This window comes from Ctenopharyngodon idella, chromosome 10 (assembly GCF_019924925.1).
Source record: "Ctenopharyngodon idella isolate HZGC_01 chromosome 10, HZGC01, whole genome shotgun sequence".
Lineage (NCBI taxonomy): Eukaryota > Metazoa > Chordata > Actinopteri > Cypriniformes > Xenocyprididae > Ctenopharyngodon > Ctenopharyngodon idella.
The window spans coordinates 26,178,037-26,194,585 of record NC_067229.1 but is presented as its reverse complement, the minus strand read 5'-3'; the positions used below and the strand labels follow the sequence as shown (position 1 = coordinate 26,194,585).

Below are 16,549 nucleotides of genomic sequence, written 5' to 3'. Positions count from 1 at the left end.
GCAAAGAAAAATCTATCTTCCAAACCATGTCTCTACTCAACGTTGATATAGGCTACATACAGTCATGTGGAAAACGTTAGGAACCCCCTATTGAATTCCATGGTTTTCTGTATCAGGGCATAGTAAAAAAAATCGTCTGGTCCTTGGCAGGTCTTAAAATTTGCAAAATAAAACCTAGGAATTTAAGAGGGTAAATAACAGTCAGGTACTGCTAATCAAATGTCTTTGATTAACTGATCACTAGCAAGTGTGTGATCACCTCTATAAAAGCTGCAGTTTGGGTGTCTGGACCCTTCAAGTATGTGTTAACACAATGCCAAGGAGGAAAGAAATCAGCAATGATCTTAAAGAAGCAATTGTTGCTGCCATCAGTCTGGAAACAGTTACAAGGCCATTTCAAAACAATTTGAAGTCCATTATTTACAATGAGGAAGATGATTCACAAGTGGAAAACATTAAAAACAGACACCAATCTTCCCATGAGTGGACGTCCCAGCAAATTCACCCCAAGATCAGACCGTGTAATGCTCAGAGAAATTGCAGACAGCTCAAGAGCTACATTTCAGACTCTACAGGCCTCAGTTAACATGTTAAAAGATAAAGTTCAAGACAGTACAATTAGAAAAAGATGGGACAGGTATGGCATGTTTGGAAAGGTTTCCAGGAGAAAGCCTCTTCTCTCTAAAAAAAAAAAACATGGCAGCATGGCTTAGGTGTGCAAAGTTGCTTCTGAACAAACCACAAGACTTCTGGAACAAAGTCCTTTGGACAGATGAGACCAAACTGGAGATGTTTGTCCATAATTCACAGCACCAACAAGTTTGGTGAAAACCAAAAGAAAATATCAGCACAAACACCTCATACCAAAAGTCAAGCATGTGGGTATAGGGCTGATGATTTTTGGCTTGTTTTGTAGTCATGGGCCCTGGGCATCTCAGTCATTGTGTCGACCCTTAACCCCTCTGTATACCAAAGTATTCTAGAGTCAAATGTGAGACCATCCAACAGCTAAAGCTTGGCCAAAACTGGGTAATTACCAGCAAATCTACAACATAATGGCTGAAAAAGAAAAGAATCAATGTGTTGCAATGGCCCAGTCGAAGTCCAGACCTCATCCCGACTGAAATGCTGTGGCGAGAGCTGTGCATAGACAAATGTCCACAAACCTCAATAAACTGGAGCAACACTGTAAGAAGAATGGGCCAAAATTCCTCCAGAACGATGTGAGAGACTGATAAAGTCATACAGAAAATGATTACTTCAAGTTATTGCTGCTAAAAGTGGATCTACAGGCAATTGAATCATAGGGTGTCCTAACTTTGTCACCCATAGTTTTTCCATCTTGGCTTTTTGTCCTGATACGGAAAACCATGGAATTCAATAGGGTGTCCTAACTTTTTCACATGACTGTATAATAATACCTATAATGACATATATTACAGCTGACGAGACAAATTTCGTGGGAAATTGCATACTTTCGCCCATGCTTGTCACGTCAACCGTACACAGAAAAAAGTACCACCAGCTGTCGGTAGTGTGAAACTGAAAGCTTGTTGTCACACTGAATGAGAAAATCTGACAATGGATCATTTAAAGGGGACCTATTATGACCCTTTTACAAGATGTAATATAAGTCTCTGGTGTCCCCAGAATGTGTCTGTGAAGTTTCAGCTCAAGATACCCCACAGATCATTTATTATAGCTTGTCAAATTTGCCCCTATTTTGTGTGTGAGAAAAAAAGCACACCATTTTTGTGTGTGTCCCTTTAAATGTAAATGAGCTGCTGCTCCCGGCCCCCTTTCCAAAAGAGGGATTTTGGGATTTAAAAGTCTTCTATCTTCATTCATGGCACGTTTCTCCTGTTTTCCTCATTGTTGGGAATGTTGAGGCTGTTTCATCCGATTTAAAACTAGATTAATCATCAAGTGTTTTGTGGTTTGTAACCGAGAGGTGTGTGTTGAATTGAAATGTTTCTTACTGGATGTCGCAACGCTGTTTAATAATGGTGACCGGGAATAAACGCAACTCCTTTAGGCTTTCGTTCCGTTATCCACTGGGCCGTGCTGCGTAGTTCAAAGTAAACTAGTGAAACATGAAACATGAAAACAGCGCTATTTGTTCTGTATTTGTTGTTACTGAACGAGAAAAAACTTCAGATGATTCAGTGACAGAGCGGTCCGAACAAATCCAAATCGTTTCAGATAGTTATGCAAGCACGTTTGGCCAATTCACGGAAAGGAAAGAATTGAGACAAAAGAACGATTAATTCACGAATGATTGGTATCGCTGGTTCAGTCGACAGAAATACGGGACGCACATAATAACTGCTGAAATATTCGCACGGAAAACGTTTCTCAGGTCAGTCAGAGGAGCGTGCATGGTACGAACAGTGCAGCTGCAGGCGCCACTGCGGCCACCCAACCCGTTCACATGAGAATGCGTATCAATAGTACGCGTGTGTAATCTCGTAGAAAATATATGCCAAAATGAGTTTTGGCATGCATATGATACGCACTTTATGGCGTGCATATAATACACTTTGTAGTCTTGGGTAGAGTTAGTGGTGTGGGTGCCCACGTGCCAGACGGACTTGGCCCGCGGGCCGCCAGTTGAATAGCCCTGGTGTAAAATGACGGCATGGTAACAACACTCTACTACAACAACTCTTCCTCTTCTCTAAAACAGCCCAACATGGCTTCACCCCCTTTGTTGCATGTTCTCAGGGGCAGAGTTTATGTAAATTTTAGGGTTAGTGCTGTCACTAACCCGAGAAGAAGCTTGTTGTAGTCCCTACCAGCCATTTGTTGTAGTCCTTAAACAGCAAATTCCTTAAAAGAAAACATCTCCCTTTGCATTAAACTTTCAGTGTCGTAACTTTGCAGATGTTGTTTCTGCTCTAACAGCAACATTACACACTAACTAAAGATAAAAAAGTGAAATCATAATCAACCACCTCTTAAAACTGCAAACCTTGGGGCAATCACTGGTTGTCAAAACAAAAATAATGTCTATTTGACTATCCGCTCTGGTAAGATGTCTTGTATCCATGTGTACACTAGTGCTTCAGACTACATTCATCTGCACTGAGGAGCAGAGACGAAACAACCAAAACAATGTTCTTCCGCAAGACGCATGCAGTTTTATATTTTAACTGCTAGAGGCCAAAAGTTACATAGTGTAGCTAAAAAAAAAAATTGAGAAAAACAGTATTTATTAATGCAGAAACCCATTCTAAATGATTTTGCATTCTAAATTTACATTACACAAAAAATAAAAAATAAAAAATAATGAATACTGAGAATATTTAAATGTTGTAAAACCACGTTCAGCATTTTGTATTAGTGTTTATATAACTAGTATTTTCAGCATTTGGATGCAAAACTTACGTCAAAGCATGTGTCACTCTTAACACCATAATTACCATTCTGGGAAAAAGTATTCATGTAATTAATATTAAAATGTGGTTTTATATATATTAGCAATTCACTGATGTATGATATAGAATATATTCTTACCCATGTGCAGCTCGTAGATAGTTTTGCAATGACAGACATCACCCATATTTTGTTTAGAAAGTGTATTTTTTTTTACTTTACTACTTATAGTAATTACAGTATTACTTACTGTGTTAATGTGCAGTAAATAGAAACATTGCCTCTGTGCTGAATTACTTTTAAGGCCTGATATTTTAATTTTCACAAAGAGTATAAAGACTATTCTCGTACAGTAAATATATAGTTTTGTAAGCAAAATGCACTAAGTTAGTAAATAAGGCAGCCAAATAAGGCACAAAGACAACTAAAGTCTACTACAAGCATTCCAGACAGTTTGATAACTCAAGGTACTAACATAATCACATAATCACAAACATCCAAGTGTGTGACACTCAAGCATGCAGAAAGTCTTAACACGTCGGCTGAATGTGACCTTGGTCTTGTAAGAGCAGCCTATCTCAATCACACTGTCTGAGGGAATATTTGAAAGCTATGGCTTTATTCCATTTAAAATGACACTAAATTGACATGCTAAACAAGTGCTTTGGTCTTTGTAAATGCTTCCTAGCCAAAGTGATTTATAGACAAAGTGTGCTTACAGTTCCAGTAACCTACAGCTATACTCTTATTCCTTACTGCCGACAGTTCTCCAACCAGACATCTGGTCAAACTCTTTTGTGCCTCTAATTAATAAGAACAGGTGGCGAGGAACAGTGTTATTTTAGTATCTCTGAGATACTATTACACTGTTAAAAAAAAAAAAAAAAAAAAATTACAGAAAAAGAACAGGGTTGCCAGAATAATTCAGTAAAAATACAGTGAAGATGTAAACATATTTAAAGAAAAAAACTTTAAATTTTAGAGTTTAAAACTACTTACTAAATAAATAAATAAAAATGACATTATAAAGGTACACTGGGCAACTTTTGGTCCTCTAGCGGTTAAAAAGCAAAACAGCATGCATTTTGCGTAAGAACATTGTTTTGGTTGTGCTTCGGCTCTGCATGACTGTGCGGATGAATATGGTTATCCTACTGCTCATAACACACTCACTACTAGGCTTAGGGGATATAACCTGCTGAAGACATTACTGTAGCTATTAGGGTTGTAATGGAAATGTAATCAAATGAAAACTTTTATCCTTTTATTTTTTGGCAAAGTGCTGCTCCTGTCACGTTTGATTTTCTGGTCTAGTGTTTTGCTGTCATTGTGTTTATTGGTTCTGTCTTCCTCCTGATCCCTGCCTGTCACCATAGTTAGGGGTGTAACGGTACACAAACATGACGGTTCGTTACATACCTCCGTTTTGAAGTCACGGTTCGGTACAGGTTCGGTACAGCAGGGTGAAAAAAAAACTATCTTTTTTTTATTAAACAATGTTTTACTGAACCAACTGTGCCTCTGTCTTTAAATTTATTCAATTATAATTAAAATTTTCTTAAGGAGAAAAAATCTCGCTAATGCTGTAAACTATTAGGGAGCCATATTAAAGGTTACAATTAACAACAGAGCCCAAATAATTAAATTCAGTTGCTATTTATTTTTAGACATAATCATCAACACTCAAATAATAATAAAAAGAAAAATGTATGTATTGTAAGCATGTAAATTACACATAAGGCAGTTTTTGCATTAATTTATATTTCTCCAATTCATTGTTGAAATATAATCATTAACACAGTGGCTGTCATAACTTGTCTTCATGACGGATTTATTTAGGCCTTACATTAACTAACAGGTTAAGTAAAATATAATTAATATATAGGCTAATATAGTGCATTTACTTAGTGACACAGTTAATTTCTTTAGCGAACTAACAAGCTGTGGACACTGAATGGCTTTGCTGAGGCAAATGTAATAGCAAATGACATATTGTTTACAAACTGTTTTACTGACATCTTTCCGCGGTTGAAACACTAAGTTGTACTGTATCTTTCAACATCCCTTCATGTTCATTCATGTTCATTCTGTAGGCCTAGTAGTGAAGAGGAAGGGATGATCGCGTTCACTCGTGCTCCGCGCTGCCATTTGTCATGTCACATTAAAAAGCGTCAAAACGGCATTTATTGTTTGAATTTCGTGATAAAATGGACAGAGTTTGAAAGATGGCACTTTGTTTCTTAACGAAAGTAACAAAACACAGAGCTTATTGCGATTATTGGTGGTTAAAAAATAGGTTAGGCTAAAAAGCGTGCCCCCTTCTGGATTGGAGTGTGGATCGCCTGTATTCGTCGTCATACTTAATAAATAATCGTCATGCATAATAAATTCATACAAACTTGCAAACTCATACAATAATTACAAATTCCCATGAAATTGAGGTTTAAAGCTGCAGTATGGAAGTTTTTTTGGTTAAACATGAACAATTAATAATCTGTATAATATGAGCATGTCTTTTTACTGTACCACATCAGACTCATTTGTAGATAAATCGAAGGTTACTTTCAGTCTGATATATCTGTTAAATGGCTTAGGACTATACTCTAGATTTGATGACATATTGCTAATCAGAATTGCTGTAATATTACATTCTCAAATGAAAGTCCAAAGAGAAGCACATTCTCTACCAATAAAATCAGACGTTAAACAAATGTGACCCTCCCTCCTGTCTCTATCTCCCTCTCTCGCTCTCTCTCTCTTTCTCTCTCTCTCTCATCCTGCAGGCTAGACAGAGCGGAAGCAAGCTGCAAGCATCCAGCATCCATCTGAAATCTCAGGAAAAGGTGGAGAAGATCCATCATTCCCAAGGTGATGCTGGTAACAGCAGCAGAAAGAAGACGAGCAAAGAAAGAGGAAGAGGGAGAAGACGCAGCCATGATGGGCACACCTCTCCGGAGGAAAGCCCCGGCATATGAGTGAGTGCTTCCATTTTTCCTTGCCCTCCCTCTGTAGGGTTGGACATCATGGACAGGTTGCCATAGCAACGGCAGCCAGGGCAGAAGGAGGATGATGATGCTGCAGCTGCTGTCTGCAGTCATGGATTCCTCTAACTATATGTGTGTGTGTTAGAACAGCGGAAATGCGTGTAATTTTTTCAGTGTCATTGGCAATGAAATTGTAAGAATGAATGAACACAATATGATGAGATCAAATTAAGATAATGTTGACTTTCTACTATCTTATGTTTTGGGTCGTTAGCACTTATTCAATAGGAACTGGATGGGCAATTAATGTCAGACTTGTAAAATAATTGGGACAGCATGGAATATTCTTAAAGTTATGAGGTTGAAATTGCAAGCTCCAACCAGTGGAGCATATCCCAAAAGCATAATTAGCCAACTATGGTTGTAAGTTTTGTCATTAGCAAAATAGTTCAACGATTCTGTGTTTCCCAAAACAATTGCTTCAATGAACATTGGCAAACAGTTGGATTCTCGTATGGATTCTGATTGGCTGTCAATGGTTTTATCATTCATCAGCTAGGAAATATCGTTCTGAAAGTGATTCCAACGATATTGTTTCTCTGTGCCGTTATTGTTATAGTTGTGGTCTGGACTCTGCTGTCCTTTTATATTTAGAATGATTTTCAGAACTATATCCTTATAGTTATCATTATAGTTATTGTCCTTGGTGTGAATGGGCCTTAAAGGAACACTCCACTTTTCTTGAAAATAGGCTCATTTTCCAACTCCCCAAGAGTTAAACAGTTGAGTTTTACCGTTTTCGAATCCATTCCGCTGATCTCCGGGTCTGGCGGTACCACTTTTAGCATAGCTTAGCATAGTTCATTGAATCCGATTAGACCGTTAGCATCTCGCTTAAAACTGACGGCAGCAAAGTTCTTTGATTATTACGCCAGAATGAGAGTATAGTTCCTAGTCATATCAGCCTAGAAAATCGCAGCTTTTCATTTTCCGTCGGTCTTAGTACACAATGTAACTACAGAAGAGTCCAGTTTTAAATAGGAAAAATATTGAAACTCATTTTTTAACGAGATGCTAACGGTCTAATCGGATTCAATGAACTATGCTAAGCTATGCTAAAATTGCTACCACCAGACCCGGAGATCAGCTGAATGGATTCGAAAATGGTAAAACTCAAGTGTTTAACGCTAGGGGAGTTGGAAAATGAGCCTATTTTCAAAAAAAGTTGAGTGTTCCTTTAAGAGTGTAAGAGGAAACCCATGATTTAATCAAACATCTGCAAATAATGCAAACAACAGAGAACAAGTAGTCTTCAGATGACATGTTCATTATTTACAGCAATAATCCCACAATAATTTCATCTTGAACCGATAAATTAGCAGATGTTATTACATTATCAATGACAGTTCTACTGTATATTGTTGTACCAACGTAGATTAAACTACGGATGTGCAACAAAGTTAATACCGTTTAGGGGAACAGTCATCACTAGCTAGTTAATTTTTCAGAATATAGGCCTACATCTATTGTAGTTAAGCTGCGAGTTATGTTGTTGTACAGGAAACACATCCCTAAATGGCTGGCTTTATGCAATGTATGGCATTTAGGGTGCAGATGCTCTTAGCACTCCATAGGGAAGCAAAACATGACATTTGAGAGTTGCGTAATTAAACTGTTAAAATATATAATACAACGGCTGAGGGAGTGACTTCAAATTTGACATCGATCTCACTTCTGACTGCTGTAATCAGTCTCTATATTTTTCCCTCTTTTGGAAAGATATGGAAAAGCTAAAATGTGTTAATGATGTGGAAAAGCATAAATGTGATAATGACCAGCTGACTGTATATTAGTAATAAGCAATAACTTACAAATGAGATTCAAATTGTAAGGGACATTTTGAATCTCATTTGCAAGTAATTGCTTATTGATTACGCCAGATCAGTGCCAACATGTTCACTTGAAACCGTCACAACTACAATGTAACAGGACAGCTAAAACCAGGTTAAGGGTGAGTTTACAACTGTCATTCACTGTAATCTGCCTAAATTTACATAGATTTGCCTCACAAACCATACTATAATTAGCAATTTATCTTGCCGTGCCTGTGTGACAGTATTGCAGTCTCGTTTGAGAGTGCTATCTTGATAATAAAGAAGGCCTGGAGCCATCACACCAAAGAATGCCTTTGAGTTTGTACTGAGCACTTGTGTGACTGCAGCTGTCGCATTCCAGACTCATGCAAAATTAGCAGCAGTCACAGCACAGCAACAGGCGGCCTTGTAGGATAAACACCACAGCCAAATCCTCAGAGCTAAACAGCATATCAATCTTATTTATAATGATATATATGACATACTGTATAGCAGTTGTGTTCCAAGTTGTTGTTCAAATTACATTACCTGATATAGCAGCCCAATGAATGTCATTACTTTAGATTAAACCTTAAAGTAAGTGATTTCTGAGAAACACTGTTGAAAGTGTATTGGATTGAGCAGCACAACACACTTGTAGCCAATCAGCAGTAGAGGCATATACACTCATAATGTGTGTATATGCGTGTGTAAAGGTGAGAGTGTGTAAAGGAGAGAGACTGAGCAATAGGGCTGTGTATTGCCAAGAATCTGGCAATACGATACGAATCACGATACAGGGGTTACGATACGATATATTGTGATATATTGCGAAACTGTAAGAAAGGCGATATATTGAGATATTTCTTGTTTTTTTAGAAAGAAGATCTAATTTTAGAAAAAACTGTCATAAAGAACACCACCATATGCATAAAACCTGACAAAAAACCCTTTATTTTATTTAATCAAGACAGTATTGTTTGCATTTATATCACAAATCACTATTTTGTGCAATCTAAGTAAAGGAAAAATAGCCTAGTAAAGTGACTGCGGGATTATTTAGGTGTATATGTTTTAAAGGTTCACAGAATAGCAGTTTTTAATTTTTCTAAAGTATTTAACAACAGAAAGCGCATATTCCATTCCATGACTGCATGACTTTTTCATATTTAATACTGTAAAGCTGCTTGCTTTAAAGCAGTCTATTGTATAAAGTGCTATTTAAATAAACGTGCCTTCACTGAAGTGCTGAACAGAGCTATTGCAAACACATGCACATCGCTATGACCAGATGCTTTCTTTCTGCTGTCATTTTTGTTGTGTGTTTATTTTGTTATTGAGAGGACAGTGTGCAGTACATATTACATATTCTGTCGAAACGCCTCTCAGCAGCGCGGATGGCGTTGGGATGTTAAGTGAGCTCTTAGATTCAATGCGTTTCCCAAGTACTGGATTTTAACATGGCCTATTTCGCAAAACAACATGACTCTTGTCGATCTCCTTGTGGTTTCTTTATAGTTGAAACCAAAATGAGTCCACATGAGCTCTGTACACCGCGGCAGGAGCCAGAATAATTCTATCGTCTTGTGAGCTGGGTTTGCTAATGCTAACGCCTGTGATGCACACGCCTTGTGCTTCTCCATGTCAGTTTACGTTCTGAGATAACGCAGACATCTAGCGACTAGCGGTTGGGATTAAACCAAACACAAAGCCACGAATCTAGTAAGTAAGTAAGTAAGTAAATAAGTAAGTAAATAAATAAATAAATATTGATACAGTGTTTTTGAGAATCGATACAGTATCGCCAAACATAATATCACGATGTTGACGTGTATCGATATTTTCTTACACCCCTACAGAGCAAGAGAGAGATTTGAAGAAGGAATGTAGAAAGAGAGATGGCTGAGAGACATTACAAAAGAGAAAATGTCAGAGGAATATCACTGGAAAAAGATGGGTTTTGATCAGGATGATCAAGATGTTTTAGGACCCACGTTAATATTAGAAACTTAAGCAGGGAAGGCCTGAAAACGGATGCCGAGGTTGTGTTTCTGCTCTACGTAAGTAACATTGGTTTTGCTATGTTTCACGGAACCAAGATATGTTGTTGCTGTAATGTTAGCTATAGAGTAATAACAAACTCTTGCTTGTATATACTGTATGTTCATGTTCTTCCATGTCGTTCATTCATCATCTTCACTTTATTGTTCGTGAAGTGCTTCACTTCAGCTATGATAAAGAGACATCCACTCTTGCATTGTGTGTTTGTGCATTTTCGGGGCGGAACAATGAAGCGAGGGGTGTGTATGTTTAGGTTGATTTCACATGTCAACAGTGTTACTAAGAAATCACTTACTGCACCTTTAAGTGGCATTTATTTTAACGAAAAAATAGTAAAGCACACTTTTGAAGTGGTTCACAGTAGTTTAGAAGAATGTTTTTAGGTTTTAAATTATAAAACAACACATGTATTGTTTGAAGTGGAAATAATACAGTTATACCACCTAGATGCTGCCATCTTTGCTCAAGGGTGAAACAAACTCAATTTGGAAATCATTTTTTGTAACCAGTCACCTGAGCCATAAATGACGTAACTACACACTCTGCTGGCAAAAAGCATCTCTCTCCATTGACAGCCACTGAAAACGTGTACTTCCATTGTACACAGTGTTCCACTGAGGTGAGTCCAAATGCTAATGGATAGCATTTCAACTGATTATAGATCTCTTTGGGAGGTACAGGAAAATGACAGTATGACAACACTGACTGGTTGCTGGCACCACAAGTCTAAAGCAGCAGACTAGAAAAATATAAATCGAGAACTCCAAAAAAATCAAGGAATGGTAAAATATCTGCTATGCAATGAAATTATGAAGTTAAAAAATGTTAATTCACTAAGAGTTAAGTATTATAATTCCAACTGGCAGCACACTATTTAAAGTGTTCGGAAGAAGCCAGACCAAGAGCTGTGACAGTCTCCAGAACAACTGCAGCCATAAACACAGAAAACAGCAGGCCACTGTTATCATTATAGGAGACAAAGCAGAATTTCACTGGGTAACTCTTTCTTGCTAAAGTTTTGGATAAATTACTGTTTCCCATTAACACCATTCCAACAAAGCTAAACTATTTGCAAACCATCCTCTTGTAAAACAGCATCTCTTGATTGTTACTTAAATTAAATGAAAAACCATTTTTCTTATAAGATTTGAAACATACACATTTGGGCCTCACGCACTTGGCATTCCAAAAAATGTGTTTTACTTTTTTAAACTTTTCTGTAATACGCATGAAAAAGCTGTGGCTTGATTTACAGTTGACTCAAAATAATTTACATACTGAACCACAAACTAAACAAGTCATGAATCATGTGTGATTACTGTGGATGATTACTGTGTTTTCAATCACTGTTAACGAATGATAATCATAATCACCCCTAAATCAGTGACTACTGCAGTCTTGTCATATACAACTTGCTGTAAATTCAAACCATAAGCCAATATAATGCAAATAAATTACACACATTTTACAAGTACAATAAACGATTGTACATTTAAAAAGTAATATAATTGATAAAAATGAATCAATATTGTCAAAGTTAATAGGTTTACATAATAACATTTCTGTAAATGAACAAATAAACTCACCTTCATGTCACTCCAACCCCATAAGCAGAATGTTCAGACTGCTCTTTTCCATACAACAAAAGTGGATCTCATCGTCAGTGTGAAACATGCTGTATTCCAAGTCTTGTAGAGCTAGCTAGTTATATGATTGCTAGCTAGTCCACTTATAATTTTGTATGAGGTTAAGACTGGCATTTATTTTTGCATCTTTGAAATCCGATGCATAAAATTAATTACAAGTTGCTTTGAGAATACACATTTTCATATAATAATTATTGTCAGCCACACTGCACAATTAACTAATTTCAGACAACAAAGCAGGTTGTATGCACAATGTTTTGGGGAAATTTGTGGTCTAAATTTTAGCTCAACTTAATATAGAACAAAGGCCCTTTTGCTAAAGACAGATCAGTTGAGACACTGGCATTTGGGCAGCTGTCTTACATTTGTGCTCTTGAGGGACAGTTACCAATTTGCCACTTGCTTGTGGCACAAGAAGGTAGTTTGTGCCAAATGCCAATGCGAGCACAGCACTAATGAAGTGCTGTTAGAAGCTCTCTAAGAGTCTTACTTGAGTATGTTTGAGTGCCAATAGAAGGCATGTGGAAAAAAGCTACTAGTACTACAGCTCAGATGCCTGTAATTTTTAAATATATAAAGGTATTATATACATTTCTTCATACCCTGTCGGTGTGGGGTAATTGCTTATTACAAACTGATTCAAATATTCTGTAGTAATTTCTTGCATAAGTTAAAATAGGAATGAATTGAAAATGCTCGCTCTGTGCTAGTTGACGCACCGTAAGTATTATGCAGCATAATAGATTAGCATTATTCAACTGCTGTCTTTTCAGTGCTATGTGATCGGCCTAAGAAAAAAAAAAAAAAAAACATTCATATCACCTGGAACAGATAAGTAATGCGGATCAAACACCATGCCAACATCTGTCACTGTACATAAAAAAGGTGAGAAATCAGTCATTGTGAAATCTACCGGAAATGAGAACTACAGGTTATTTTTATGGTATGCCATAAAGTGTTTATTTTTAAATGTGATTGTTGGTACATTTTACTAGTATTTACCATACTTTCAATATAAAAATTAAAAATTTAAAAATATGTAATATGAAAATTATTTTCAAATAAAAGCATTTTATTTATAAAAGCATGATTTAGTCCACAAAAATCCTTTTTCTAAAAAGGTACATCTTAAAAAAAAAAAGGGGGGGGGGGGGGTCGTCTTATAATCAGGGTCGTCTCATATTCAGAACAATATGGTAATTTAAATTATTCACACACCTTACACACACACTGAGTTTAAGCATGAATATATGTGATATCTCTACAAAAAACAGCCCAGCTCAGATCTCACACCCTTTGTGTGTGTGTTTCACTTTAAAAGTAATTTGAAAGTCATTTTGCTTCGCATTTACTTGGTCTTCGATTCCCAGCGTTTGGACTGCCGCACATCTGGAAGGTATTACTGTGCCTCGCTGGCTCATGGGATGAAGTCACTGTGCCAGAGAAACAATGTTGCTTTTGTCTGTTACGCCGACTGATGACGTTGCAGTCATTGGTTGGAAATGGAAAAGTAAAGCATGGTGCTCTGAAGTATATATAGTACTTTTGAGATTGCTATGAAATCTCTCTAAAATGTTTTCTAATGTATCATCGTCGACAATGAAATGTCCAGGTGCAGGAGTAAGTAACTTAGGTTAAAGAGAGACCAACATTAAGTGTTTTGGAAGCGTTCTGAAGTCTAAATTAAATTGACATTCACATGCTTAGTTTAAAAGAATTAAGTGCTGACTAGTAACACAAAGTGCTACAGTAAACAGACTACAGTTTCACAGACCTCTGTTGAATGATTTATCCTGAACCTCTGTAGAGCTGGTTGAGTCGCACAGCGTCTGAAGTCTGCCGTCTGTGAGCACTGTGTGTTTTGTGGCTTTAAGCCTATTTCCAGTAGTTACGTGAACTTCCAAGAATTTCCTCCATCTACTGATGTTCACTGCTGCTGTAGGTTTTGATTCTGTATGAATGACTGAGACATCATGTTGAAATTCAATGAAGATAAGTATTATTTACTGCCTGACAGATAACAAAACTCAACATTATTCTTTATACACAGATACCGGCTTGCAAAGTCTTTCTGTGTTGCATTGCACTGATAACATTTGGAGCATATAAGTGCTATTAATTCCAGTAGCACAAAAATCACATAGCATCTGAGATAATCAACATTAAATGCATGATAAGACATATGTTTTGTTACTATGATCAGTCTACATCAATGACTGTTGCAGTACAGCTTGTATCTTTGCATTTATTTACTTCAGCTCAGGAAACAATTATTTATAACAGCTATTTGTCTTACATATAGCAGCAGTACTTGTACTGTACACACACTGAAGGGTCATTACATTTTGTTATAATTTCATTCACTGAGAATTTTTACAATTCCCATGAGTTTTCGTCTTGCAGAACACCCCAGACCCGGATAGCTCAGCCTTTTCTCCATATAAGGAGTTTTTGTATCCTTCCATTGGAGCTGAATGTGAGGTTGGATGAGGGAAAGCAGTTGGACCCCCATGTTCCCATTCCCTACTGCTCCCTTTGGCTTCACTGGAGGAATAAATTAGAACTAAAGATGTTTAGCACAGACTTTTGCAGAGACGGTAGGCATGATTAGAGTCAGCAACTTCTGCAGATGTTTTTATGCTTATATGTTGTCATGTTCTGAAGAGTCAGGTTATATGAATAATTTGACAGACAGATAGACGGATAGACAGATAGATAGATAGACATTTTTTTTGTTTTGTTTTCGTTTTGTTTTTTTGTGGGTGAGCTATTCCTTTAACTCGTCAGATGTTTTTAAACAATAGCAAAGATTTGGCAGATGTATGATTTTGATTTGCAAACATGGAGTATATTTCCTCTAAGCTTACAGCCTCTCATATCCCCAGTGTACGGCACACCTTTGTTTTCCATCCCAGCAGGCACACACACACACACACACACACACACACACACACTCTCTCTCTCTCTCTCTCTCTCTTTCTCTCTCTCTCACACACACACACACACACAGCAGTCACAGTTAGGTGTGACAGTTTTGTCCTACCCTTAGTGACATCTCTCTGCCTGCTCGCCTGTAAAGCTCTTCTAAACACAGTGGGCGGGTTCAAGACTCTGTCATCTGTCTATAACCCAGCCAGTGACAGAAAGGGAGGGATGTAGGAGGGGAGAGAGAGTGAGAAAGAGAGAGAGACAGTCTGGCAGACACATGGCCAGTGAATGAGAAGATCTTGCCCTCAGTACACTGTGTCTTTCACTGGCTGGCTTACTTCAGAGGACCAGGGCAGAGTGTGTGTGTGTGTGTCTGTGTCTGTTATCTTGCTCACCTACCGCCCCACACACACAAACACACTTGGGATTACCAATCTCACGGTTACTGTGAATTCTGCCTTTGTTTTTCCAGGATGGCTGAAGCTGAACTTCATAAGGAAAGGCTCCAAGCCCTGGCGGTAAGTTCTGTGTTGCTTTGTTCTTACAGTCTCTCCTAAATCTTTTTTTTTTTTTTTCTTTAATACTAACCTACATTGTTGATGCTCATAACTGTGTGCGTCTATGTTAGAAAAGCATTTCAGTACTAGAGAACTAGTTTGTTTGAAATTAGCCCCAAACGAATGCATGTTATAGAAGCTTGTAGAACTGATGGTTTTGGTGTTGTTACTTTGCCATTGTTAATGTATGTTTGTCAAAAGTGTGTTCTCATTAAGAGAAGATTTACTATTGACAAAACACTGTATATGAACCAGAGGGCAAGAATTTGAAATGTGTCTAAAATAGAGACTACATTTGGCACCAGGTCAACCTTTTTGCATAGACCAGAAGTAAGCAACAGATGGAAAACTATTTTGGCTGCATTGCTTACATCTTTGTGATTCCATAGAACACACATTGCAAAAATAGTCTGTAGGACCAGCATGTTAGTATACAGTAGGAACTGTCCTAATATACAGTTATCCAATTCAGCTCATGAGAAACACTTTTTTTTTTTTTTTTAATGAAGAAAATTTGAGTGGTGCAAATCTCACTATCCAAAACTCACTGCAACAATGCTAGGTCATTCTGATTGGTAGCTAGGGTGTTCAAGGTGGTTGTTTAGATATGATCTCTAGATATGGCTCAAGTCCTTCCTTCAATGTAACTCTATGGGCATTTTGTCTGTTTTTATAATCAGTATGGCAAAAATCATTAATCTGATGGCTTGGAAAAGTAATAGTACAACTCTCCTCTTTCAAATCACGGTAACACTTTATTTTAAGGTCTTTTAACTAGTTGCTTATTAGCATGCATATTACTAGACTATTGGCTATTTATTAGTACTTATTAAGCACATATTATTGCCTTATTCAGCATGACCATATTCTACATTCTTAATCCTACCCAATACCTAAACTTAACAACTAACTTACTAACTATTAATAAGCAGTAAATTAGGAGTTTATTGAGGGAAAAGTCATAGTTAATAGTTTATATGTGTTTCCTATACTGAAGTGTTACCCAAATCACTAACCTTTATTAATGATGTTTGCCTTAAGAAACACCACTGATTAAAAGTCTGTCAAGTCTAACAATGAAAATTGATTCTTGGCAGCTAGAACTGTAGCAGGCTAATGCCTTTTGGATGATGTTTGCTAAATGA

At 37.2% G+C, this 16,549-nt stretch overlaps 1 protein-coding gene across 2 annotated transcripts in view; it reads left to right on the top strand.

The window, feature by feature from the left end:
• The window catches only part of LOC127520143 (A-kinase anchor protein 2), a 117,419-nt gene that overhangs the window by 1,545 nt on the left and 99,325 nt on the right, over window positions 1-16,549 (top strand). For both annotated transcript variants that reach the window (XM_051908020.1, XM_051908021.1), the window contains exons 2-3: window positions 6,159-6,350; window positions 15,320-15,365. In XM_051908020.1, the coding sequence (XP_051763980.1) occupies window positions 6,247-6,350; window positions 15,320-15,365 (150 nt within the window). In that variant the 5' untranslated portion in view covers window positions 6,159-6,246. The remainder of the gene's footprint in view (window positions 1-6,158; window positions 6,351-15,319; window positions 15,366-16,549) is intronic.